The sequence below is a fragment of the Heteronotia binoei genome, chromosome 21 (assembly GCF_032191835.1).
Source record: "Heteronotia binoei isolate CCM8104 ecotype False Entrance Well chromosome 21, APGP_CSIRO_Hbin_v1, whole genome shotgun sequence".
Lineage (NCBI taxonomy): Eukaryota > Metazoa > Chordata > Lepidosauria > Squamata > Gekkonidae > Heteronotia > Heteronotia binoei.
In genome coordinates this window covers 193,095,893-193,122,230 of record NC_083243.1, presented here as the reverse complement: position 1 = coordinate 193,122,230, position 26,338 = coordinate 193,095,893, and the positions used below count along the sequence as shown (strand labels likewise).

Sequence of the window (26,338 nt, the reverse complement as noted above, 5' to 3'; positions counted from 1 at the left end):
TCTGACCTGAGTCAGACCTCTGGTCTACCATTATTGTCTTTTGTGACTGGGAATGTTCTCCGGGGTCTTTGGTAGCAGCTACTTCCCCCACTGTGTCTTTTGCACTGAAAGATTAAAGGTGCAGTTGAAATCCATCCATTTTGATATTAAAGTGAAGGTTCTTTCATATCTAGGAAATGTACACCCCTGGGAGTTCAAGAATAAGTAGTCTGGCTGCCTGAATGTTCTGGGTGAACATTAATCAATCTACTTGTTCTTTGAGCCTTTAGAGTTCCTCACATTCAGGGCTACAAGCAGCAACCAAAATTTTCAGGACTATGGAGAAATGCCTTACCTCCTAGAGAGGTGGCAAGCAAGCTTTGAACGTTTCTGTCTCTGAGCTCAGAGACAAGCGGTTGGCGGGGGGGGGCAGGCGGGAATTAGCTCCTGGCATTACAGCATCATCTGGGCTACCTCTTAAGAGATGCTCATGAAGCTGCCTGAAGAGACAACGGACATCCCCCTCCTCCTGGCAGGAGACAGAGTGGGGAGGGTGTGGGGCTAGACCAGCCCCAGAAATGAGCTGGAGATTTCCCAGAATGCATCAGGTAACAAGTAGTGGTGTGCAAAAGAAAAAAATTCGGAAAAATTTGGATTCAGGGGTATTCAGGACTAAAAAAATTGGGAGGCTGTATATCTCCTAATAGCAGATTTGGTAACTGAATCTTATTCAGGAGATATCCGGCTATTCCCGAATATACAGCCCCATTATACCCTATGGGCCATTGAAATCAATGGCAAAATAGGGTATAATGAAAGGTGACTGGAGGGGGTGGGGTTTGAAATAGAGGCTCCAAAATTGCACGGAAGCTGCAGGGGTCTCCGCTCTACAGAACGGCCATATCCCAAAAAGGTTCAACCATGGGGTCCCATTCTAGTGGCACCCAAAGAGGGTGCCCCCATCTCCCCATTATACCCTATGGGCCATTGAAGTCAATGGCAAAATAGGGTATAATGAAAGCCATCTGGAGGGGAGGAGGTTTGAAGTAGGGGATCCAATTCTGTGTGCTCCCATCTCTCCATTATTTCCTATGGGCCATTGGGTATAGTGCATAGGGTATAGTGAAAAGGGTATAGGGTATAGTGAAATAGGGTATACTATACCAAAATAGGGTATCGTGAAAAGCAGCTGGAGGGGAGGGGGTTTGAGGTAGAGGCCCCACATTTGCAGGGCAACTGTGACGACCTCTCCCCTACATTGTCCCCACGTTTCAAAAAGATTGCACCAGGGGTTCCCATTCTAGGGGCACCCAAAAAGGGGAAAAAGCAATCGCTCAGTTTTCCCGATGTAATAACAGTGGGAAAACAGATTCTGGGGAGCAGAGGGTTTGAGGGAGAGCCCCCACATTTGCAGGGCAGCTGCAGGGGCCTCTTCCCCACAGGCGGGGCCATGTCCCCAAGCAGAACCAGTGCCACCATGCTACTGCCATTGGCACAAACAGTACTTTAGATCATACTAGAGAATCTCATTCAAAAATTGGGGTGGAGGCTCTCTGCAAGGACTGCTGCATGGAACCAGTGCATTGAATGCACTATTGCCATGCAGCAGAGATGAGGCATGGACTTTCTGCATGTCAAGCATCTGCCCACTGAACCACAGCCCTACAGAAGGAATACCTGTGTGGAATCCCTCAACACTCCACTTGTTGTTTGTCACTGAAACTGGGGCACTTGGGTTTTAAAAGAAGCTGATGAAAAATCAAGGCTGCTCAAGGGGACCCTTACAAGTGGCCAATGTTTCCTCTAAGCTGCAGAGTCTTATGAGCAAAAATTCTAGTTTCTGAGCTACTGGCATTAAAGTTGTGAGCTACTGCATAAATTATTGTGCTCTGGGGTCATCCTTCCTGAGCTAAGACAAAAATGTGTGAGCTGGAGGCAAAAAAATCTGTGAGCTAGCTCACGCTAACTCAGCTTAGAGGGAACACTGCAAGTGGCATGTAAATATTACCTCTGCTCTTCTTTTAAAAGCAAGTATCTTGGGAACCTGTCATTGCACCGTACTTATCCTACATCTTGGTTCTGACATGGCACATTCCCAAAGAGAGAGGTAGTCTTTTTCTATCACAACAAAGCTGAGAGACCAGTCATTGTAAAACAGTCAACACAATGAAACCCCGAGGACATAATGGAGATATCGGCTTCCTATGTCAGTAGATATAATAACTAATAACAAAGTTGTTTAGTTCTCAGCTTTTCACAGAAAACAGATTCCTCCCCGCAGTGCCTCCCCCTCCCTCCATTTTCAGAACTTTAAGGCCCTGCAGGGGCAGTGAAGTGCCTCCCAGGCTTTTTAAAGGCCGACCCCCCCCTCCGATCAGCTGATCGGCAGGGAAAACCACGGTAGCAGCGATGAGACACCCACTGAAAAAATGGTGTTGCCCTTGCCTCCTCCCCACTTCCTGAAGTAAGACAGGAAGGTGGGACTTCCTTCAGGAAGTGGGGAGGAGGCAAGGGCAGCGCTGCTTTTTCAGTAGGTGGCTTGCCGCTGCTGCCACGATTTTCCCTGCTGATCAGCTCATCAGCAGAGGGTCGGCCTTTAAAGAGTCTGGGAGGCACTTCACCGCCCCTTCTGGGCCTTAAAGTTCTGACAACAGAGGGAGGAGTGGGTGCCATGGGGAGCAGGGGCGAGGCCAAATTCGGTGCCCCCACCCTGCCGACCCTGAGATTGGTCCCTGTTGCCAAAAAGGTTGAGAGTCGTTGTTCTAGATGACTAAAATATTCTGATCAACGACTGAACTGAACTTTCAGGTTGAATATCCAGCTCCCTTCTACCTTTCCCTCCCTGGTAGAGTTATCAGGCTAAAAATGGGATCTCTGTATAAATAGACTAAAAATATCCCTTGTTACCTTGGGATTCATGTTCTCCACATGGAGAGAGAACTTCACATGGTAGATATGACACAGGGTGTCACAGGCTGGGGCCAGGCCAGGCGAAGTCCAGGGGCAGTCCAAGGTCTGTAGCTGGGTAGCAAGGAGGGTCCAAAGCACCAGAACCGAATCACAGTCCAGGTATCGTAGGTCTGAGGTTCAGAAGCCGAAGTCAGGGGGTCCAGAAGTCAATGCCAGAGTCAGGGGGTCCTGAAGCCGAAGTGGATGCTAGAACGTCAGGTAAGTGACTAGTTGCTTCCACAAAGCCTTCTCTCAAAGCCCACAGCTATATAGCCCTCTGCTGTCTGTTGCCCATTTGGGCTAATTGCTGACTCAGAGGGCAGCCAGGATCCTGCTGAGACTCAAGCACCCGCACTCCTAGAAGGGCCAGAATCCTTTCAAAACTCAGGGCTCAAGGAGCGTCTTGCTCGTGAGCGTGCCACCCTCCTCCGATCCCTGAGGTCCTGACGAAGGCGGTCACGCACACGAGCCACCTGAGAGGGCGAGGCAGGGGGGCTTGGATCTTCTCCAGCAGGAGGCGGGGGCACTGGTGCAGGTGGCAGGGGCACTGGTGCAGGTGGCAGGGGCACAGTTTCTTCTGCAGGCTCGGCTTCTTCTGCAGGGCCCCCAGCACCCATGACACTGGGACTGATTTGGGTAGCAACCTGCTATGCAATCCTTTTTAGTCTCTCAACAGCCCTGTGAGGTAGGTTTTTCTGAAAGAGTGATTGGCCCTGCATCCCACAAATGCCATGACTAAGTGAGGATCTGAGCCAAAACCTCAAATCCTAACAGCTTTAACCTCTGAACTGCATGGAATATTTTGGTTATGGAAACAGCCTGTGATCAACTGTGGACAAACTGTGGGAAAAACCAACCACCTTGTTTTTGAAAAGTTTTTTTTTAATTTGATTCGATTTATATCCCGCCCTCCCCGCCGATGCAGGCTCAAGGCGGCTCACAGTATAAAACCACAACAAACAATTAAAATCCATACATATTATAAAATTACACATTCAGTAATTAAAACAGAAAAATGTGGTGCTAGTCTCTTTGATGTTATATAATTTCAATGGCAACAGTATTTCTGCTCAGCGTCAGTTGAAACCCAACTGGAAGAGAGTGGTCTTACAGGCCTTGCGGAACTGGGCAAGGTCCCGCAAGGCCCTCACTTCCTCAGGCAGTTGGTTCCACCAGTAGGGGGCTACAATCGAGAAGGCCCTCTCTCTAGTGGTCTTTAGTTTGGCCTCCTTCAGCCCAGGGATTGCTAATAGATTTTGAAATCCAGATCCAAGTACCCCTTGGGAATGTGTGAGGAGAGACGATCCCTAGGGTAGGCAGGTCCTAGGCCATAAAGGGCTTTAAAGGTGATAACTAGCAAATCCGGTATACTATTGGCAGCCAGCGCAGTTCCCGCAGTCCCGGCTGTATGTGCTCCTACCTGGGAAGCCCTAATAGCAGCCTGGCCACCGCGTTCTGCACTAGCTGTAGTTTCTGGATTCGAGACAGGGGCAGCCCCAAGTAGAGGGCATTACAGTAGTCCAGTCTTGAGGTGATAGTTGCATGGATCACTGTTGCCAGGTCGCCGCGTTCAAGGAAGGGAACCAGCTGCCTCACCCGCCTAAGATGGAAAAATGCAGATTTAGCAGTGGATGCTATCGGGGGCTCCATTGTCAAGGCAGGCTCCAGCAGCACCCCCAAGCTTCTGACCTTGTGTGCCATTGTCAGTGGCACACTGTCAAATGCTGGTAAGGGGATTTCCCTGCCCAGACTGCTGCGACTCAGGCAAAGGACCTCTGTCTTCATTGGATTCAGCTTCAAGCAACTCAGCCTAAGCCATCCTGCCATGGCTTGCAACGCCAGGTCCAGATTTTCTGGGACAGAGCCAGGCCAGCCGTCCATCAGCAAATAGAGCTGGGTGTCATCAGCGTACTGGTGGTAGCCCAACCCGTACCTCTGGGCAATCTGAGCAAGAGAGTCAGCTGGAGAACCCCTGCAAATTTGGTGACTCTAATATGCTGGGGGGTGGGGGGTGGGGCACTCTACTGCATCATAAACTCCACAAACCGGTTTGGTTAATATGAAGCCTTTTTAGTTTGTGATGTTCCATGGTTCAGTTCATGGGTCTGCCGTGAACCAAACTTCATTTTCTGGGTTCGTGCCCATCCCTATTTAATGGCATTCCATTGCTTTTATTAGTTCTGCTACTGTTCGATGGCACGGTTGTTTCATGTTATTTAATCATGCTGGTTTGAATTGATGATGGCACTAACTGCAGATTTTTATATATTAAGAAAAGGTATTAGAGGCTGTTCATTGCCTGAGGGATTTTTTTGTTATAATTTATATTTTTTATGGACTCTGAGTTTAGTTTGCTTTTACTTGTTTATTAAAATACTTATAGCCTAGCTTCCCTCATGGCTCAAGGCAGCTTACAATATGATAACCTACTCTAAAAATTTCACAAACGGTTTTAATATACAAATAAGACAGAGGAGAGTCAAATCCTGTTGCTGTGATAGCCATGGGCAGCAGTCAGACTTTAGCCCCATCCCCAAGAATTTTCTTTTAAGCCATTTTCCAAATGTGTCAGTCCATTTAGGAGTGGAACTGTTGGAGTAGAACAAGAAGACCAGAGAAAATGGGTAACCCCATTTTCCCTATTTCTGCTGGGGATTTAGGTGTAAGTTAGGAAACACATAAGTGTTTGCTGCACAACATCTAATTTGATCCTAAGAAATACAGTGCCCATTAAAAAAAATTAAAAAGCAAGTTAAGGGATATTCCAGAAGAGCTTGAAGTTGAGACTGAAGCTGCCTGCAAGTTTCTGGCTTTCATTGTTGAGAGGAAATTTTAGGTATCCTTTTGTCATGGTCCTAGGCCTAGTCAGGCCTACAGACAGACTCCAGGAAAGCCTGTGTAGGAATAGTAACATGACCTACATCTCTTAGAATCTGTTTGGTTGGGTGAAAGCAGTTTTGGAGGGAAAACTGGCCCAGGGGAGTGGGACCTGGGAGGAAAGCATAAAAAAGCTAAGCTACAGACAGGGTGGTTCTCCCTGGGAAGGCTGAGCTGGAGGCAGGTTGCAGCCGGAGAGGGATCCTTCATCCAAGAAGGGTGAGAGGATTTGAAGTTAGAAGAAGGGAATGTATAGTTAGTTGTATCAGAGCTTCTATTTCTTTGTACCAACTTTTACTGTTTTTTCTATATTCACTGTTGCACTAAAAAGTTAAACAACCCACTTGTTTTTGAGCACTTATAATAAACCTGTTGTTATTGTTAAACAGCCTGGGTCCTCACGTCTCTTTGGTCATGGTTAAAAGGTACTTGCTGATAAGGAAGACAGGTGTGGGGTGCTCTGGGCCCTCCCATACAGATCCTTGCCATAGTGGTGGCAGCCAGTAGAGCAGGGGTGGGGAACCTCTGTCCTGAGGGCCATATACGGCCCTCGAGGTCACTTGGTGTAGCCCTTGGGGATTGCTGGACCGAACCAAGCCATGTGGCAGCCTCCCTGAGGCCTGGCTGGCCGGCCAGAATTGCTGCAGGGCCTGGAAAAGTTACTGTAACAGTTCAGTTTGCACTTGATTATCCCAGATGGTGTGACCTAATATGCTAATATTAGGGGATGCGGTCTAATATGCTACTGAGTTCCTGCTGGGCTTTTTCTACAAAAAAGTCCTGGACTTATGCATTTGCCTAGGGCGACAGGCCAGGTGTGTGTGTGTGTGCCAGATTAGGTTCTCCCCACATGACTTCAAATAGAAAAACAATTATTTGCATTAATTTTGCTGGCCTGAATCTCCCTTGGTGGAGCACTGTTTTCTGATAATTTTTTACGGCCCACGAATGATGTTATAAATATCCATATGGCCGTTGGTAGAAAAAAGGTTCCCCACCCCTGCAGTCGAGGCTCTCCCTGGTCCCCTGCTGTGTGACACCTTGGCGCAAAAATTTGATTGAGTATGTGTGTTAACTAACACTTTATCTTCTTCTCTTCAGTAAGAACCTTTGTTGGGCAGTTTCCGCTAATGCTTAACACAACTGGAGGAAAGTATTCAGAGCTTCATCAAATTGAGGAAGATATCATAATTACAGTAAGTATCAAAAGCAAGATGTTTGTTCCCAGTGGAAAATCTCTGGAGGTTAGTCAATATTTAGTCAGTCAATATTTCTTGCAGTCGAAGACAAACAGAACTTCAAAACATCTAAGGCCATCTAACATTCATAAAATTCATAACACTAAAAATCTATTCCCATAGTTCCAAACATTTCTGCTTTTTAATTACTGTAGTACAGAATTTTGCTATCGCGTAAGTTACACATTTCTGTGTATCTTCTAAGAGATGTTTTTCCAGAGTACTTCAGTCCTAAAAATCTCTGGAGGTTAAAAAGCCTTTTGCTACAGACATGCGCTCAAGGGATATTGGACCTCATTTGGTTACCCAAGGGCATTATGAGTCTAAATGATAAAGGTGGACTATAAATAACATACATTAATAAAATAAATGAGACTGAGGCCTGTTACCTCATCATTTGGCAAGTGTAATGTTGCTCACTGGCTGGTAGGGATGCCAGCCCAGGGATTCTCTGGAACTAGAGCTCATCTCTGGACTACAGAGATCAGTTCCCCTGAAGAAAAGGGATTCTTTGCATGGTGGATTCTATGGCATTGTACCCCACTGAGGTCCCTGTCCTCTTCAAACTTCATACCCAAAGCTGCAGGAGTGTCCTAACCTGGAGATGACAACCCTACTCCCCTACTCCTACTGGTGACCGGTGGGTCCTGGCAACCCTAGGGGCTACATGCTGATGTCACAGTCAAAGAACCTTTATTGGCATAACAACAACAGTATCAAATCAAGGAAGTAGCTGCTGATGTCATGGTTCATGCTTGTGCTGAGTTACGCTCTAGTCATGAACTGTACCTTGGCATGCTGAGCCTCTGTGCCCTGACCCCACAATGCCTTCTGTAAGGGCAACCTCTGTTTACTCTTCCTTCTATTGCACTCAGCAACAAAAAAACCACCCCTTTTTATTCCAGTGACCAGCCTCATTAGTCTCTACTGTTTATTTGATCCTGTTATGGATGGTATAACAAACAGTATGAATTGCAAATCGCTTCTCTCTCTGCTGGCAGAATGCACTTGTTGGCCAGCTACGGAGCCAAGTAGGGTCCTTTTCATATATTTTAATTGTGCCCATTTGAAGAAGGTTATACCAGGTTACACCACAGGTGGTTGTAGCCATGGGGCAGCCAGGGCAGTGGTCCCAGGCCCCTGCTCTGGAGGTGAGGGGCCCCAAACCATCCAGCTGCTGCTGCATTGCTGATGTGGGTCTCCCTGGAGTTGCAGAAGGCTGCAGCATGTGTCCCAGAAGGGGGGCAGGGCTCCAGAATCTCTAAGACCACTCCAGTTCACCCCACCCCCAATTTGTTTGCCTTTATTAATCCACATCTATATGATAAAATAGCTCTTTTGCTTTGTGAGACCCACTATTGTTTTTCACAACCAAAACAATTGCCTATAAGTCACACTTCTACCTCCAAGTGGGACATTTTGTCGCGAAAATAGAATGAAGGAAATTATTTAACCTCCTGTCACCAGTGCTGGTTCTGATAAATAACTAACTCTGCTCCCAGCTGACATTTAATTTCCAGTTGAAGAGGCAAGTGACCTGTAATTGGATTTCCAACATCTAATCCAGAAGACCCTGGGACCTTTAGCTACCCAATAGGCACAAAAAAATTGCCTTTTAAAGCTGTGCATAATCTTTGAAATTTTCCAAGTCCCTCTAATATACAGAGCTCATGTTTTTCTTTTTATTCATTATGATGTGGGTGGTCAGTCTTATATTTTAAATGTTCGTTTTCATTCAGAATGGCTCAACGTTCCTTCACAATTAGTACAAATTAGCTTTAGTTACTCAGTGGTAGAAAATATAGTTGCTAACTTTTGAGTGTTCTCCAAGTAGCAATTTGTTCCCTCTTTTTTTTTTCCCCTTCAGTTGAACAGTTCTCTCTCAACATTGCCCGGTTATTACACTTCAACTGTTCAAGCATCAAGGTAAGGTGCATCAAACAGTGACAGGTTTGTTGGATGAGGGGCCTAGTATTCATTCATTCATTCGTTTGGGGGGAAACGTATCTCCCCTCCAGCCCAGAGACCCTCAGAGCTGCTCTCAGTGTAATAAAATACAAAGCAACAATAAACTGTTAAAAGCCCCCCACCCACAGTAAAAGCAACCCAGGAATATAATTATAGAACTCATTATAGCCGGCTAATGGCAATTACTTAACATGTAGTGAAAAGAGAAAGCATCAAAGCACAATAACAGGCAATAACAGAAAATGCAAAAATATATCAACCGACCCATTACAAAGATAATACGCCAGGCCAACAAAAAGTTGCAGTTGACTAACAGAATTCCCAGGTGAACTGGCTCTTTACACAGCTCTGAAAATTTATCTCCCTCCAACACCAGGGCATTCCATAGCTGATATGAACCCTTGCCTGCTACTTTAATGATACCCCTGCAGTTTTGACACCATTTTACTCTAGAAAACATCATTTAGTCTGTCCCACATTTTCCTCACTCCCTTTGGCATTGAAAGTCTTGCTGTTTGCTTGTTTTTAAAACCAGGCTGTGGCTGCAGATGTCAATGTCTGCCTCTAGGATCGACAAGGTATCTAGCCTCAACCAGGGACAGGGCCTTTTCAGCCCTGGCCCCAGCCTATTGGAACAAGCTCCCAATTGGGTTCAGTGCCCTGAGGAGTCTATTACAATTCCTCAGGGCCTGCAAGACAGAGTTGTTCTGGCAGGCTTTCAGCTGAGGCAATGGGCATCCATTCTTGGCTTTTCCTATCAGTAGACTTGGCCTTGTGGTCAGTGGCCAACCCTTATCAGCACCACTTAGAAGGTTCCATGACAGCGTAGCTGCTAAGGCAATGCCTCATATTAGTTTTTCATTATCATTCTGATTTTACTTGGTTAAATGTGGCATTGTTTTATCGTCATGACTTATGTGACTTTATTACCTGCCCTGAGCCCTCTTGCAGGGAGGGCAGGATTATTATTATTATTATATTATATTGGATTTATACCCCGCCCTACACTCCGAAGAGTCTCAGAGCGGCTCACAATCTCCTTTCCCTTCCCCCCCCCAACAGACACCCTGTGAGGTAGATGAAGATATTGGATTTATATCCCGCCCTCCACTCCGAAGAGTCTCAGAGCGGCTCACAATCTCCTATCCCTTCCTCCCCAACAGACACCCTGTGAGGTAGATGAAGATATTGGATTTATATCCCGCCCTCCACTCCGAAGAGTCTCAGAGCGGCTCACAATCTCCTTTCCCTTCCTCCCCCACAACAGACAACCTGTGAGGTAGATGAAGATATTGGATTTATATCCCGCCCTCCACTCCGAAGAGTCTCAGAGCGGCTCACAATCTCCTTTCCCTTCCTCCCCCACAACAAACACCCTGTGAGGTGGGTGGGGCTGGAGAGGGCTCTCACAGCAGCTGCCCTTTCAAGGACAACCTCTGCCAGAGCTATGGCTGACCCAAGGCCATGCTAGCAGGTGCAAGTGGAGGAGTGGGGAATTAAACCCGGTTCTCCCAGATAAGAGTCCGCACACTTAACCACTACACCAAACTGGCTGGATGCAAATTGAATAAAATAAATAAATAAAACTTGGGTCCATGAACAACTTTGTCCTTTTGGCTCATAGGATCCATCTAGGGCTGTCAACTATAGGTTGGGAAATTCCTGAAGATTGGGGGGAGGCCTGGAAAAGGCAGGGTTTGGGGAGGGGAGGGATCTCAGCAGAAGAATGATACAATAGAGTCAACCCTCCAAAGCAGCCATTTTTTTTTACAGGGGAACTGATCTCTATCTAGGGTTGCCAAGTCCAATTAAAGAAAAATCTGGGGACTTTGGGGGTGGAGCCAGGAGACATTGGGTGTGGAGCCAAGAACAAGGATGTGACAAGCATAATTGAACTCCAAGGGAGTTCTGGCCATCACATTTAAAGGGACAGCACACCTTTTAAAATTCCTTTCTTCCATAGGAAATAATGAAGTATAGGGGCACCATCTTTTGGGGCTCATAGAATTGGACCCTCTAGTCCAATCGTTTTGAAACTTGGGGGGTATTTTGGGGAGAGGCACTAGATGTTATACTAAAAATTTGGTGCCTCTACCTCAAAAAATAGCCCCCCCAGAGCCCCCAATACCAACGGATGAATTCCCTATTATTCCCTATGGGAATCGTTCTCCATAGGGAATAATAGAATGCCCAGTAGACATTTCCCTCCCTCCCTACGCTTTCTAAAAGAGGGGAGGGCCTCCAAACCAGGGAATCCCCTGCCCCCTCCCTCACACACACACACACACACTTACCAGATCTTCTTCCGGAGAACTCTTGCTGTGAAAGTGAAAGCAAAAGAAAGGGCGGGGCTGTTCTCCCAAGCCCTTCCTGCTCCCTGCCCAGCCTTAAAGCGGCAGACATTTTACAAACGGCTCAGGAGCTCTATAATGAAGCCTACAGGTATGTTCTCCCCCCCCTCCACCTCCCCACCCCCCGCTTCCCACTTCTTGAAGACCAGGAGATGAGGCTGCAAACCCAGGGGACTCCCGCCAGAGCGGGAGGGTTGGGAAGCCTATCTCTATCGACTGGGGATCAATTGTAATTCAGGGAGATCTTTAGGCCCTAACTGGATGCTGGAAACCCTAGATCTAACCCTAATTTTCTCTGGCAAAAGTTCCAAAGCACAGAATAGAAAAATGCATTCATGATATATCCATTATATTAGTAAGAATTCACTCATACATGTTATGCTTTTACAAAGTCAATATGATGAATGTAGAGTTTTGATTCCCCCCCCCCACTCTTCCTGCAGGCAATCAGGTATCGTCCAAGTTTCCATCATGAGCACCTTTTCTGTGGTCTCCAGTGTCACCCTTTATGACATAGTCAGCACTGTGCAAAGCCACATCCAAGCTTGCAAAGTGTCCTCAGAGACTTGCCAGTTCATGTCTAGCCTTCTCCAGCTCCACAGAGGTAAACTGAGATTAGTACAGATAACAGCTTGAACTGCTATTCAATGTTTTTTTTTTAAATCTTGAAAAGAACAAAGGATAAAATATAGTTTTTTTCAAAGTTTTCTTTGAAAAGCTTTCATTCACTGAAACAACGTATCTTAAAAGCCTGTATAGAATAAAATAAACTTTTCTTTCTACTTATGTGTAGGATCTGTTTCCTGACAAAAGCACTCTAGTCAATGAAAGGCGGGTTACACTGTGGGATTAAGGTCATTGTGTACAGGCCTTTTATCGTAGAGATTCAGCACTGAATCATAGCCAGTTCTAAATAACAGGAGTCTTATCTTAACTCCATAGTTTGAACTAATACCCAGATGATCTAAAAATGCTTCTTAGAGATGCAAAGGCAAGAATAGGTATACAGCAAATTATTTTCTTTTTCTTATATCAGAGTTGCAAAGATATTCAGAATGATTAGAATGTAGCAGAATTTCTTTAGGAAGGTTTTTTCCCCCCGATCAGGATATTAGCACAATAGTCATAATTATAATGTTAAATAGCCTCTACAGATGTATCAGGGCCTGTTAAGGATATACATAGCAGTGGAACATAAGAACATAAGAGAAGCCATGTTGGATCAGGCCAACGGCCCATCCAGTCCAACACTCTGTGTCACACAGTGGCAAAATATATATATATATACACACACACTGTGGCTAATAGCCACTGATGGACCTGTGCTCCATATTTTTATCTAACCCCCTCTTGAAGGTGGCTATACTTGTGGCCGCCACCACCTCCTGTGGCAGTGAATTCCACATGTTAATCACCCTTTGGGTGAAGAAGTACTTCCTTTTAATAAGAACACACACACACACACACAAATTATTAATGAAAAAAAACATGCTTTACGCCAGTCATTTCAGACATTTTTAAATGATTTACAATTAAAAATATTTTCTGCCTTTGTGTGTTCTTTCGTTACTATGGTAAATATTACTGGTTTATGCTATGCATTAAGTTCTAAGTTAGGTATCAGGTTGTGAGGGAAGTTGTTACTTTCTCTGAAATTTTAAAAATAATGTCGCTTTTTACCACATACTTTCTGGACTGAGTAACAATGAAGCTTTGGTATAAGGACAGACAACAGGTACACCATCTTTTGAGTACTATATTTTGCAGGAGCCGTTAGTTGAGACTTAGATAAAGAAAAAAAATTGATTCCATGTGTTCATAATCAAACCTGTGATTTAGCCATTCTGATAGCACAAAACAAAAACGTGGGTCTATTTTTGTTTGTTTTTAAATATGAGCAAGACTTGTCACGGCTGGTACTGTAAGCTATTTCAAATGGGAATCATAGAGTTGGAAGGGACCTCCAGGGTTATCTAGTCCAACCCCCTGCACAGTGCAGGAAACTCACAGATACCTCCCCCTAAATTCAGAGGATCTTCATAGCTGTGAGATGGCCATCTAGCCTCTGTTCAAAAACCTCCAAGGAAGCAGAGCCCACCACCTCCTGAGGAAGCCAGTTCCACTGAGGAACCGCTCTAACTTTCAGGAAGTTCTTCCTAATGTTGAGCTAGAAACTCTTTTGATTTAATTTCAACCCATTGGTTCTGGTCCTACCTTCTGGGGCCACAGAAAACAATTACACACCATCCTCTAGATGACAGCCCTTCAAGTACTTGAAGATCGTGACCATATCACCTCTCAGCTGCCTCCTCTCCAAACTAAACATGCCCAGCTCCTTCAACCTTTCTTCATAGACCCCTCTCTAGACCCCTCACCATCTTTGTCGCCCTCCTCTGGACCCGTTCCAGCTTGTCTATATCCTTAAAATGTGGTGCCCAAAACTGAACACAATACTCCAGGTGAGGTCTTGCCAGAGCAAAGTGATACCATCACTTCACATGATCTGGATACTATTCTTCTGTTGATACAGCCCAAAATTGCATTTGCCTTTTTAGTCACCACATCACACTGTTGACTCATGTTCAGCGTACGGTCCACTAAGACCCCTAGATCCTTTTCACACATACTACTGCTAAGACAAATCTCCCCCATCCTATAACCATGCATTGGATTTTTCCTACCTAAATGCAGAACTTTACATTTATCCCTGTTAAAATTCATTTTATTGTTTTCAGCCCAGTTTTCCAGCCTGTCAAGGTCATCCTGTATCCCAGGGGTGGCCAGCGGTAGGTCTCCAGATGTTTTTGCCTACAACTCCAATCATTGGCCATGCTGACTGGGGCTGATGGGAGTTGTAGGCAAAAAACATCTGGGGAGCTACCGTTGGCCACCCCTGCTGTATCCTGTTTCTGTCTTCTACTGTATTAGCAACTCATCCCAATTTAGTGTCATCTGCAAATTTAATAAGCATCCCCTTTATTCCTTCATCCAAATCATTTCTAAAGATGTTGACCAAAACAGGTCCCAGGACAGATCCTTGAGGCACTCCACTTGTCACTCCTCTCCAAGAGAATGAGGAACCATTCACAAGCACTCTTTGGGTGTGATCTGTCAACCAGTTACAGATCCACCTAATGGTAACAGGATCCAAACCACATTTTACCAACTTGTCAACAAGGATAGTATGTGGAACCTTATCAAAAGCCTTACTGAAATCAAGATAAACAATGTCTACAGCATTCCCCTGATCCAGGAAGGTAGTCACTTTCTCAAAAAAAAAGAGATCAGGTTAGTCTGACATGACTTGTTCTTGAGAAACCCATGCTGGCTCTTAGTAATCACAGCCAGGCATAATGGAGTAAAGTAAGTTGCATAAGCAGAGTCTAATTCTGGTGTGGTATTCGAAGCCAGATATTCTAGTCAAGGCATGCTGGTTATGATTTCCACAATGTTCTTATTATAGCTGGTGGTCTGTGCAAACACAAAGATCCGGAATGTGATAAAGAAACTTCTGCATGCATGGACTTTGATGGCATTGCAGAGTGCCAGTGCAAGCCTGGATACTTCAGATACAACAAACTGGATCATTCTTGCAGAGGTATTTTGGCTTAGACAGCTGGTTTGCTGGGATTCTTCTTTAATCTTTTGGTTCCAGTTTGAAGGATTTTTTGTGGATCAGTGAGGAGGGGGGGTTGTGTGTGACCAATTTCTCACTTAGGTTGCTCCACCCGCAGGCTTCTGTTTCCCCTGGCGCAAATGATCAGTTTCCCACCAGTTGCTCAGCAGGCGCATTTTGACACGGGGCTCCCTCCAGTTACCCTTGCGGTTTTGTGATGCTGTCTTTTAAGGATTATGATGCCATGTTGGGCATTGGAAGGAGCCCCAGATCAATTTTTAAAAAGATAAAGGAGATCCAGTTTGGTGTAGTGGTTAAGTGTGCGGACTCTTATCTGGGAGAACCGGGTTTGATTCCCCACTCCTCCACTTGCACCTGCTGGAATGGCCGTGGGTCAGCCATAGCTCTGGCAGAGGTTGTCCTTGAAAGGGCAGCTGCTGTGAGAGCACTCTCCAGCCCCACCTGCCTCACAGGGTGTCTGTTGTGGGGGAGGAAGGTAAAGGAGATTGTGAGCCGCTCTGAGACTCTTTGGAGTGGAGGGCGGGATATAAATCCAATATCTTCTTCTTCTTCTTCTTCTTCTTCAAGTACCACTTTTTTCCAACTCTGGGGTGACGTCGCATCACAGCGTTTTTGCAGCAGGCTTTTTACAGGGTAGTTTGCCATTTCCTTCCCCAGTCATCTACACTTTCCCCCCGGCAAGCTGGGTACTCATTTTACCGACTTTTTGAGTCAACCTTGAACCGATTACCTGAACCCATCTTCCACCAGGATTGAACTCACATCAATATGCAACTGCAAAGCGACTGGTGGGAAATTGATAGCATGCGCTTCGGAAAACAGAAGCAGTGCTAGTTGGAAATCGGTGTGTATCTGTGCGTGTTAAGAACCTCATCGCTGTAAATAAGCACTAACAGCTTAGATTTTCTCTGGTTGATGTATGGTAGAAACTGAGGATATCTTAATTTGGTTACTCTCTGTGCAGCAATAGTATTATCCTTTTGCACAGCAAAAGTGTAAGCCAGAAAAATCCAGTGAAAAGAATAAGAGGGAGTAGGCCAGGGAGGGGTCTGTGACAAAAGTTCCATTTTTAGAGAGGGCACAGCACAGTTATTTCTCTGTTTCATCCGCTCTCCAAAAGCAGCAAATAAAATTCTTTCTTCCTTCATCTCATTCCAGATGAGCAGTGACAAAGGGTTTACCCAGATTTTTAAAAGGTGGATGACACATTCACCTAAATAATTCTGTTGGACATCACTGATCACATTGTAGCTGTGACTACAAGAAGATGTTAGTCTGCAGAGCACAAGGCTCTAAGGCCACGTACAGGGAGAGACAGTCCTGAAGATCTGCTGGTTTCTGGTTTCATTGGGATTTGAAGGTTATTTACCGTATTTTTCGGACCATAAGACGCACTCCCCCCAAAAAACAAAATGGGGGGGGGAGTGTGTGCGTCTTATGGAGCGAAGGGACGATAGGGCGTACCTTCCTCCGGGGGGGGGGGGATCTGCTGCCACCGCCTCCGATCCCGGCGCTTCCCCCGCGCCTGCCTGCCTGCCTGGCTCCAGCTCTGCTTCCAGCAAGCACTGGGATCGCTCCACGCTGCCCCCACCGCAAACCCAGCGCTTCGCGAGCGCCGGCTGCAGAGGGGGCAGCGTGCTTCCTCCGTGCCTGTCTGCCTGGCTCCAGCTCTGACGCTTACAGCAAGCGCCGGGATCGCTCCCTCCACCCTCCAATCCCGGTGCTTGCTTTAAGTATCAGGGCTGGAGCCAGGCAGACAGGCACGGAGAAAGCACGCCGCCCCCTCTGCAGCCGGCGCTCGCGAAGCGCTGGGTTTGCGGTGGGGGCAGTGTGGAGCGAACCCAATGCTTGCTGAAGCAGAGCTGGAGCCAGGCAGGCAGGCGCGGGGGAAGCGCCGGGATCGGAGGCGGAGGCAGCAGGTCCCCCCCCCCCAGGAGGAATGTGCGTCCTATGGTCCGGAGTGCCTTATGGACCGAAAAATACGGTATTTATATATCCCACCCTCCCCACCAAAGCAAGCTCAGGTCATGTATATACATGAAATATAAAAAGTACATTAAGACCTTTAAAAAAAACCCCATAAAATCATAAAAAATAAAACATTTCAAGTGCTATTGATTTTTAGATTGCAATCTATTTGATAAAACGGATAGCTGCTAGAGGTGGTCCAAATGTTTCGAAGTCTGTGGTAGCCCGTGATCTTAACTGACAAATGCCTGGTGGAAGAGCGCCATCTTGCAGGCCCTGTGGAACTGTATGAGCTCTCGCAGGGCCCTAACCTCCTCAGGGAGCTCATTCCACCAGCATGGAGCTACAACAGAAAAGGCCCTGGCTCTGGTCATCATTTTTCTGGTTCTGTACAACTGTATGCATTGTAGCCAGACCTGGATAGCCCAGACTATCCTGATCTCATCAGATCTCGGGAACGAAGCAGGGTTGACTCTGGTTAGCGCTTGGAGAGACCCAGGGTCACTGTACAGAGGAAGGCCCTGACAAACGACCTTCGTTAGTGTCTTACCTTGAAAACCCTAACCAGAGGTGTCAAACTTATTTGTTACAAGCACCAGACATAAATATTACTTTGTTGTAGGGTTGCCAAGTCCAATTCAAGAAATATCTGGGGACTTTGGGGGTGGAGCCAGGAAATGCTGGGGGAGGAGCCAGGAACAAGGGTGTGACAAGCATAATTGAACTCCAAGAGAGTTCTGGAACCTCACATTTAAAGGGACAGCACACCTTTTTAAATGTCTTCCTTCCATAGGAAATAATGAAGGATAGGGGCACCTTCTTTTGGGGCTCATAGAATTGGACCCCCTGGTCCAATCGTTTTGAAACTTGGGGGGGACTTTGGGAAGAGGCACTAGATACTATATTGAAAATTTGGTGCCTCTACCTCAAAAAACAGCTCCCCCAGAGTCCCCGAAACCTCCAGAACAATTCCCCATTATACCCTATGAGAATCGATCACATAGGAAATAATGAAGACGTTTCCCTCTCCCCCCCCCCCTCTTTCTGGCCAGTCTGAAGCAGCGGATCAGCCTCTCTACTCATCATTTGCTGCCAGCTTCTTCACAGAAACACACACAGACACACTATCCTAAATGGAAGCCTTTCAAGTCAAGCCTCTGGAGGTGCAAAGGCACATGGTCCTTTGCGGGCGGGGCTGCCTCTCCCCCCCCCCTGCCAGCCAGCTGATTGGGGCGGGAAGCAGCCTGGGAAAACTGAAGAAAGGCTGCTGCGATGGGGGCTGGGTGGGAAGCGCAGGGCAAGGAAAAGCTGCTGAGATCGGGGCTGGGTGGGAAGGGCCGCCATTCCCCCCCGCTTTCCAGATTTTTGGCTAGTGGGGGAAGAAGGCTCCAAATCGGGGGTCACCAGGCAAGGCGGGGGATTTGGGAAGCCTACTTTGTTGAGCCAAGCCACGTGTGCCATAAAACGTAATGCCAGGTAGCGGAGATACAAACTCTATAAATGACACAGGCAAACCCACTTACAAATAATACAAATAAATAAATGATCTTTCTGGAGAATCTCAGCAATTATTTACCTGTTTATTGGTGGTGAAGGACTTCAAACTGGATATGCCAAGGCTGTTGAAATGATCGTTAAATGAATATGTAGCGTCATTGGGGGGGGGATGCTTTCTGAAAATCATTGTAAATATTGTAAAACTGTTATTACAGCCAGCCAGTATTAGTATTTAGTGAGTAAGATTAGGATCTTGGAGACCCAGGTTTAAATTCTGCCATGGAAGCCAGAAGCTTGCTGGGTGACCTTGGGCCACTCGCACGCTCAGCCTAACCTGCTAAAATGCAGAGGAGAAGACCCCCCTCTCAAAGTAAATCTCCAAGTCCCAATCACCCATATTCTTTATGTGTGCTAATGGGCATTTCTCTCTTTTTTTTTAGCCTGTGAAGATGGGTATACACTTGAAAATGACACTTGTGTGAGGTATCAGAAACCGTAGAATTCATTATCTTTGGTTCCCATCCCTCTACCCCCAAATAGATGCTGTTTCATTATTTTGATATAGCTTCAGTTAAGGCTTACCTACTGAACATATGACATCTTTCTTCTGTTACAGTTGCCCATTTGGATTGGGAGGATTCAACTGTGGGAATCGTAAGTATCCTGTCTAGCAGCATCCCTTACTCTGTCCCACCTATTTGCAAACATCAATCAGTCCTTCGCGCAGCCACCCAGTGTTACTGTAATGAAACTGGTTTTTTAGTTCCTTCAAAGAAGCCACTCCATTTGCCAACAAATGAGCTGAACCTTCTTCCACCAGTTGCATGTTTGTGCCCATTCCACAACACCATAGCAGCTCAGGGCTAAGGGAGGCAACAGGCAGGCGACAGCAAATTTTCACTGTAAGAGAAGCAGCTTGTAACTGAAACATCGACTGCGGGGTGACATGATAGAGGTTTACAAGATTATGCATGGGATGGAGAAGGTTGAGAAAGAAGTCCTTTTCTCCCTTTCTCACAATACAAGAACTCGTGGGCATTCAATGAAATTGCTGAGCAGTCGAGTTAGAAAAGATAAAAGGAGGTACTTCTTCAGCCAAAGGGTGAATAACATGTGGAATTCACTGCCACAGGAGGTGGTGGCGGCCACAAGCATGGCCACCTTCAAGAGGGGGTTAGATAAAAATATGGAGCAGAGGTCCATCAGTGGCTATTAGCCACAGTGTGTGTGTGTGTATGTATATATAAAATGTTTGGCCACTGTGTGACACAGTGTTGGACTGGATGGGCCATTGGCCTGATCCAACATGGCTTCTCTTATGTTCTTATGTTCAATTCTGTTTCTATTTTAGCTTATCAGCTAATCACCATTGTGATTGCGGCTGCTGGAGGAGGTCTTCTGCTCATCTTGGGGATCGCTCTCATAGTCACATGCTGCCAGTAGGTATTCTCAGCCCAGTGCCTGTTGGGGTTTTTTAACAGAAGTTACAGAGCATAAAACCAAATTAATTTTCAGTTTGGGGAAAATGTATATATCAACCAATATTTTTGTTGGATAGTTGGTATACATCGGCATATATTTCAAAATTAATTAGCATTTTTGTATTTTTTGCAAAAAAAAACCCTCAGGGATGTCTAAAGTTTCAGAGCAACACACACTTCAAAATGGAATATGTTGAGAGTACCAGGTTGATGACATCACGAACTATGAAAAGTATAAGTATGTTGGGGGGACTTCTCCCCCAAAACCAAATAGACATGAAAACAGGGGGCTTTATATTTATTTTATTTTTATTTAAAAGGTTTTTGTGCCGCCTTACCACCTGATAGGGCCCCCAAGGTGGTGCACATGAAAACATTAAAATATTTGAAAAATTAAAAACATTTAAAATTATATAATAATTCAATAAAAACAAATCACAGGCAATATCAGAGGAGGTCCAATAATAATTACTGCAGGTATGCAAAAAAAAAAAAAATCTTCACCCACTGGTGGAAGAAACCAGTGGAAGGGAATCTCCTGCTATTGGTGCCATAGATGAGAAAGTTCTTTCTCTAGTCCCACCCATCTAGCCTCAGGTAGTGATGGACACTAGAGCAAGGTCTCTGAGGATGGATGAATGGGTAGGTTCATATTGGAGAAGGCATTCTATACGTTATATTAGTCCCAGGCCATGCAGGGCTTTAAAGGTCAGTTGTAGCACCTTGAATTGAGCCTGGAGAAAAACCAGAATAGATGGAACAAGGCTAGAGTGATACGTGCCCTATGAAACACTCCAGTCAACTCTCTGGATACAGCATTCGGTACCAACTGTAGCTTCTAGACAGTCATCAGGGGCAGCCTTAGAGAGAGCACATTGCAGTAACCTAATCTAGCTGTTACCAGGGTATGCAACACAGTGGCAAGACCTTTCCTGCCCAGGAAGGTTTCCAGCTGGTTCACCAGCTGAAGCTGTTGAAAGGCATCCCTGACCACTGGTTCCACCTGTTTATCTAACAGGAGGCCTGGGTCCAGGAGCAACCCCAAGCTGTAAACCTGTTCCTTTAGAGGAAGTGCAACCCCGTCCACAAGAGGGAGTAACCCATTTCCTGGATCAGACCTTCTTCACACCAGCAGCAGCTCTGTTTTGTCAGAATTAAGTTTCAGCTCGTTAGCTCTGTCGACTCCAAAACTGCCTCCAGGCACCAGCTCATGGATTCCACAGCCCTCTTGGGATCTTGGGGGTTTTTTTTTGTAATTTTAAATGTACATTGTTTTCCCCCAGGAAGAATAAAAATGACATAAGCAAGCTAATCTTCAAAAGTGGAGACTTCCAGATGTCACCTTACGCTGAATATCCCAAAAACCCTCGAGCTCAGGATTGGGGGAGAGAAACCATTGAAATGCAAGAGAACGGGAGCACTAAAAACCTATTGCAGATGACAGATATTCATTACATGGTAGTAATTTCTGAACTTCTCGTTGTTGTTTATATTATTAGGAAATCTGGAGAAACTGTATACTATGCTTTGATCCAAGTACTTTTATTCTGTGATCATTTTTAAGTGTAGGAAGCACAGATCCATCTTCCCATGCTTCCGGATCAGTGCTTTAATACAGAACAAGAATTACGGGAAGCAGTAATTGAGCATAATTATATGGTACATGTCTAGAAATCATTCTTTATCTGCTAGGCTATACAAATTTATATGTGGAGAGAAGTGCCCTACAGTCTACTTATCATATTTCCCTGAAATGTGTAACGTAACTCCTCCGTTTGCTCTGTTGTTCTTGTTCTATGGTACTGATGCAGTTACTAAGGGGACAGACACATCAAGTCACTGCTTTTAAGGGAGGCTGATGTGCATTCAGTTCACAGTGGTCACCTGCCTGTATTCAACAGCCTATCATGATGGGAAGGGCAGCTGGGAGGCATGGAACGATCTCCATTACTTCCCCTAGTCAAGTCACTGTTAGCATTTCCCAAGATCTCAGATCCTTATCTTGGTCTCAATGAGATATTCTTCCCTGGGCATCAGCTAGGAAGCCAAGGAGACCTTTTTCCTGGCTCAAATGACCTCTGTCTCTGGGATCTAACAGCCCGATGAGGCTTGCTAATAACAGCAAACTACTCCTGAGTGCCATGTCTTCCACACATAGTTTTTTTTTTCTTAATAGTTTCTTGACAAAAGTCCTCTCTTACCCAGACTTTATTTCCTCTAAAGGTCAAATCCTTCTTCTTTTTCAAAGTTTTATATACTTCTTGTTGTACCCTTTCTCTTGTGAATTTAATGACATCCCGTGGGGCTCCTCCTTCTCCTCTCCTCTGCAATCTGTGGGTTCTTTCAATTTCTTGGGGTTGTACCTTAACCCCATTTTCTTCTATCCAATCTCTAAGTGTTCCTTCTAAAAGCTTATTGTTTATCTCTTCTGAGATCCTTGCAAATATAAGGTTGACTCTCCTATTCCGGTCTGATAGCGCTATAAGCTGGCTAGATAGCTGTTCGATTTTTTGTTTATTTTTAGTAGCCAGCTCATTAGCTGTGGAAGCCATCTGCATTGTTTCTTTAAGTTCAGCTGCTAAGTCTGTAACAGCTTCCTTCACTGTTCTAATTTCTGTTCTTATCTGTTCCTGAGAAGTTGTTACAATATTTTGAAATACAGACAGTTGTTCAGAAAGCTCTTTTATAGTCTTCGCCATTTCACCCACTTCCAATGAGCCTAATGAGAGCTTTATGTTCCCCCTGGGCGTTATCGCCTTAAAAGGGTAATAAATAATTGCTTTCTTACCCTCTGAACGCTCAAATAAAAATTCCTTCGTTCTCCAGAGACTCCTACATCAATTTCTTCTTTTAATTAACCTTGAGGGTGGACTAGTCATATTCTTTTTGAGCTTTTAAGATAATAGTTCTAAGGAGAGGTCGAGCAAGCTGTTGGCTTCTCTCAGCGCATGCCGTCTTCCACACATAGTCTAAGCTTAAACTTCCTTATTCCACAACAAAGTGGTGCCCTCATATCACTTCACTGTCTTCACGTACTTGGTTAAGAATTTTCCCTAAAAGGTAGGAATGGGGTGCTGCTCATATGCCTTTTCTGATCCTGGCTTATTAGCGACCATTAAGGTTTCCCCAATAGTGCATGGGTATGTGCCAGACCAGAGTACAAAACAAATCCATTATATTTTGTATTTGCCTAGTGCTCTGGCTTCCTGGAACGATAGATTCCTGTAGTTTATTTATGCAAACAAAAATGTCAGGACAAAACTTGCCTCCTGGCATGTTATCTGAGGAGATGGCCAAATAATTCATCAACAGTACATTTCCCTGGGTTAGATCAAATTTGCATCATTTCCAAGTTCAGATATTCAAATATTTTAAATTGGGTTGGAGACAGTAAGGAGAGAGTAGAGCGAGAGTGTGAAGGTGGCATGGAGATAAAAGTTACTCTGTAAAGCACTACCTATTGTAATGATACATAGAGATTCTTCTTTGTCATGCTTTCTTTTTTCACTTCATAATAACATCTTGTATTGATATTACATAAATGATAAATGGAACTTACTGATTAGTTCTTTCTTTCTTTCCTTCCTTCCTTCCTGTTTGTCTGTGTTTGTAGCCTGCAAACCTACGGAACCCTGAACTAGAAAGAAATGGATTATATCCTCCCTATACTGGTTTACCAGGTTCCCGGCACTCCTGCATCTATCCTGGGCAATACAACCCTTCTTTCATTAGTGATGACAGCAGAAGAAGAGATTACTTTTGAGCAATTGCAGGAGGGGGCATGAAAAGTGGGCAAGTTGTCACAGGCTACATTTGCTGGGGACGCTCTGCCGTCAAACAATTCAAATGTTATCACAATTGCCCACGGAAGAGGGACTTTGAAACTGCAAAGCACATGGAGCAGAGTTACCCGAAAGGAGCCATTTTTAGTTGCTTTTGAAAGCAAGCCGAAGGCTCTACCAGAGTTCGACCTTCAGCTCTGTAGGAAGCAGGCAAAGCGTTTCATGGCGTTACTGCATATATTCTTCATTTTTTCCTCACCACTAATGGCTATACATAAGAAGAATTTGATAATAGACCACTAATGCAAAACTAACCAAACACTATGGGTGGTACCCTAAACTGAATGCCACTAGGGTGTGTTGTGTTTACAGATAATAATCTCTAGTTCTGTGTTTGTATTGGCCAACCTTTGGCTTAAGTGAGTTTTATGGATGAGGCTGTTCTCAACTGCTAAGTATCTGTTAATAGGTACTAGTGATATGCTTACCAGATGCTGCGCATATACATACAAAAGTGACATAGGGACAAGGAAGTCCTTGAACAATTTGCAATGTCCTTGTTCTGGTTTGGGGTGTGTGGGGAGGGGGAGTTGTTCAGCAAAAGATGCCCTCTGGTTTCCTTGTAAGCTCACTCATTTCATGTGTCAAGGCAATTTCAGTGCTGCTTGTTGCTGCGTTTGCTGGCCCATAATCATTTCCATGCTTGTAACAAAATGGCATATCTTCTGTAGCTATAGACAGTTCCTTCTTTCTGACCACTTGGTATACTGATTGGACATGGTGATTCATAGCGTAGTAATGCAGCAGGTATTTCTCGTTTAGAGGTTTGAAGTAAGGATTTTTGTATTCCCACAGCTCCCTTTTAGGGTTTGATGTCTCTCCACGAGAGAGGCAGAATGGTGTAGGGGTTAAGAGTGGCAGACTCTAATCTGAAGAACCAGGTTTGATTCCTCGCTCCTCCACATGAAGCCTGCTGGGTGACCCTGGCCAGTCACAGTTCTCTCAGAGCTCTCTCAGCTCCACCTACCTCACAAAGGTGAATGTTGTAGGAGAGGAAGGGAAGGCGATTGTAAGCCACTTTGAGACCCCTTAGGGTAGAGAAAAGTGGGGTATAAAAACCAACTCTTCTTCTTCTACTGGAGATAGCTCTGAAGATTTTCATTCAAAGTTCATGAACTCTGGTAGAGCAGATCCCAGAAGCAACTTTCCACCTGCTCCTCCTACTTCCGTTTTAAGCTTATTTTTCCTCAAGTTTCTTTGGACTTACCCCTCCACTGCTTTAAATCCCCTAAACTGTAACCCTCTCTAAGTAATCCTCACAGTTGCACTTGTGGAGGCTTGCAATATAATAGACCCCTGGCAATCATACTTGTATAGCTTTGTTTTGAAATTGCCTCGTATTAGTTTCACAAAACTTAAGGAAGTAGAGGGAGTGCATTTGCCCACATCGGTCATTGTAAGGTTACACAAAGGCACAGCTGTAGCAATTAGAAACAAACATTTCCCCTGAATTTGTGGACTCTTCAGAACTTAATTGGATTGCTCATCAGAAATACTGTAGAATAGGATTTGATCTAATAAAAAGCACCGGGGGGGGGGGGGAGAGGGTTGAACCCAAAGTTTGATTTAACTGAGTTTTAGTATAATGCCTATGAATACGGTAATAAATTCTATAAGCTTATTCAGGATAGCTGTTTCCTGCATGTAAAAAAAAAAGACAGCTACTACTTGCAAAATAAAATGTGAAGGGCACCTAGAGGGTTCCTGGTACTTCCCTAGGTGCCCACCAAGTTTTTCAGAAAATGGATGGGGCTTTTGTAAGGCAGGACTTGTTATTGGCTGCCCTTATTCAAATGAAAGGGTTTTCTACTAGAGGATCAAGAGGGCTGAGGACACCTGAACCTTCCTAAGTCATTGTTTGGTTCTATTCCCCTTAAAAGCTTTCCTTCTTTTGACTCCCGCAGCAGCCGTTTTGGGTTTGGCTTCAGCTCCTTTGGCAGCCATTTTGGGGTGGCACCACCCCCTCTCAAAATTCCAGAAGTGCCTGCAGGTTCAAAAAGGTTGGAGACCCCTGATCCAAAAATTGCAGTAGACCACAGCTGAACTAGCTAGTTGATGTTGCCCTTGTAAGGCCTTTACTGCCACTCTAAACTGCGATCCAACTGATTGGTAAATCAGGATTATTTCAGTCTATGTCCTTTCCTGTAGAGAAGACTGGTATGTGTCTCAGATGCTAATTGCAGGTGCCTAAGACATGATCCAAGGCATTTCAGATCTCCTTTTTACCATTCTGAGAACATGATTTCCTTGTTTTTGTATATAAAAAAGTTTCCTCCCACAAAACTTTTGATTTCTCTTTCCCCTTCTTAAAGGCCATGTCCTCAACATGCAAGGGCATTCTTCTTGTGGGTTTGTTTATCCAATGTCTGACAAAGTTATTCCTCAGCTGCAGGAATAGCTCCAAGCTCAGGAGAAATAGGAGGAGTTTTCAGGCCATTCTCTGAGTCTGCAGACCCTTCACTTATGCAGCGCTGTTAAACTTTAGCAAAAAATTTTTTGCAAGTTCTCAAAAATCCTCTCTGCTGTGATGCAGAGCACAAAATTTCCTCAA

At 45.0% G+C, this 26,338-nt stretch overlaps 1 protein-coding gene across 1 annotated transcript in view; it reads left to right on the top strand.

The window, feature by feature from the left end:
* HEG1 (heart development protein with EGF like domains 1) overlaps positions 1-23,865 on the top strand; it is a 115,551-nt gene extending 91,686 nt beyond the window's left edge. The window contains exons 11-19 of the mRNA XM_060262311.1: positions 6,907-7,001; positions 8,911-8,969; positions 11,806-11,966; positions 14,826-14,960; positions 18,905-18,947; positions 19,081-19,118; positions 19,816-19,903; positions 21,229-21,403; positions 23,559-23,865. Of these exons, the coding sequence (XP_060118294.1) occupies positions 6,907-7,001; positions 8,911-8,969; positions 11,806-11,966; positions 14,826-14,960; positions 18,905-18,947; positions 19,081-19,118; positions 19,816-19,903; positions 21,229-21,403; positions 23,559-23,708 (944 nt within the window). The 3' untranslated portion in view covers positions 23,709-23,865. The remainder of the gene's footprint in view (positions 1-6,906; positions 7,002-8,910; positions 8,970-11,805; positions 11,967-14,825; positions 14,961-18,904; positions 18,948-19,080; positions 19,119-19,815; positions 19,904-21,228; positions 21,404-23,558) is intronic.
* The last annotated feature ends 2,473 nt before the right edge of the window (positions 23,866-26,338 follow it).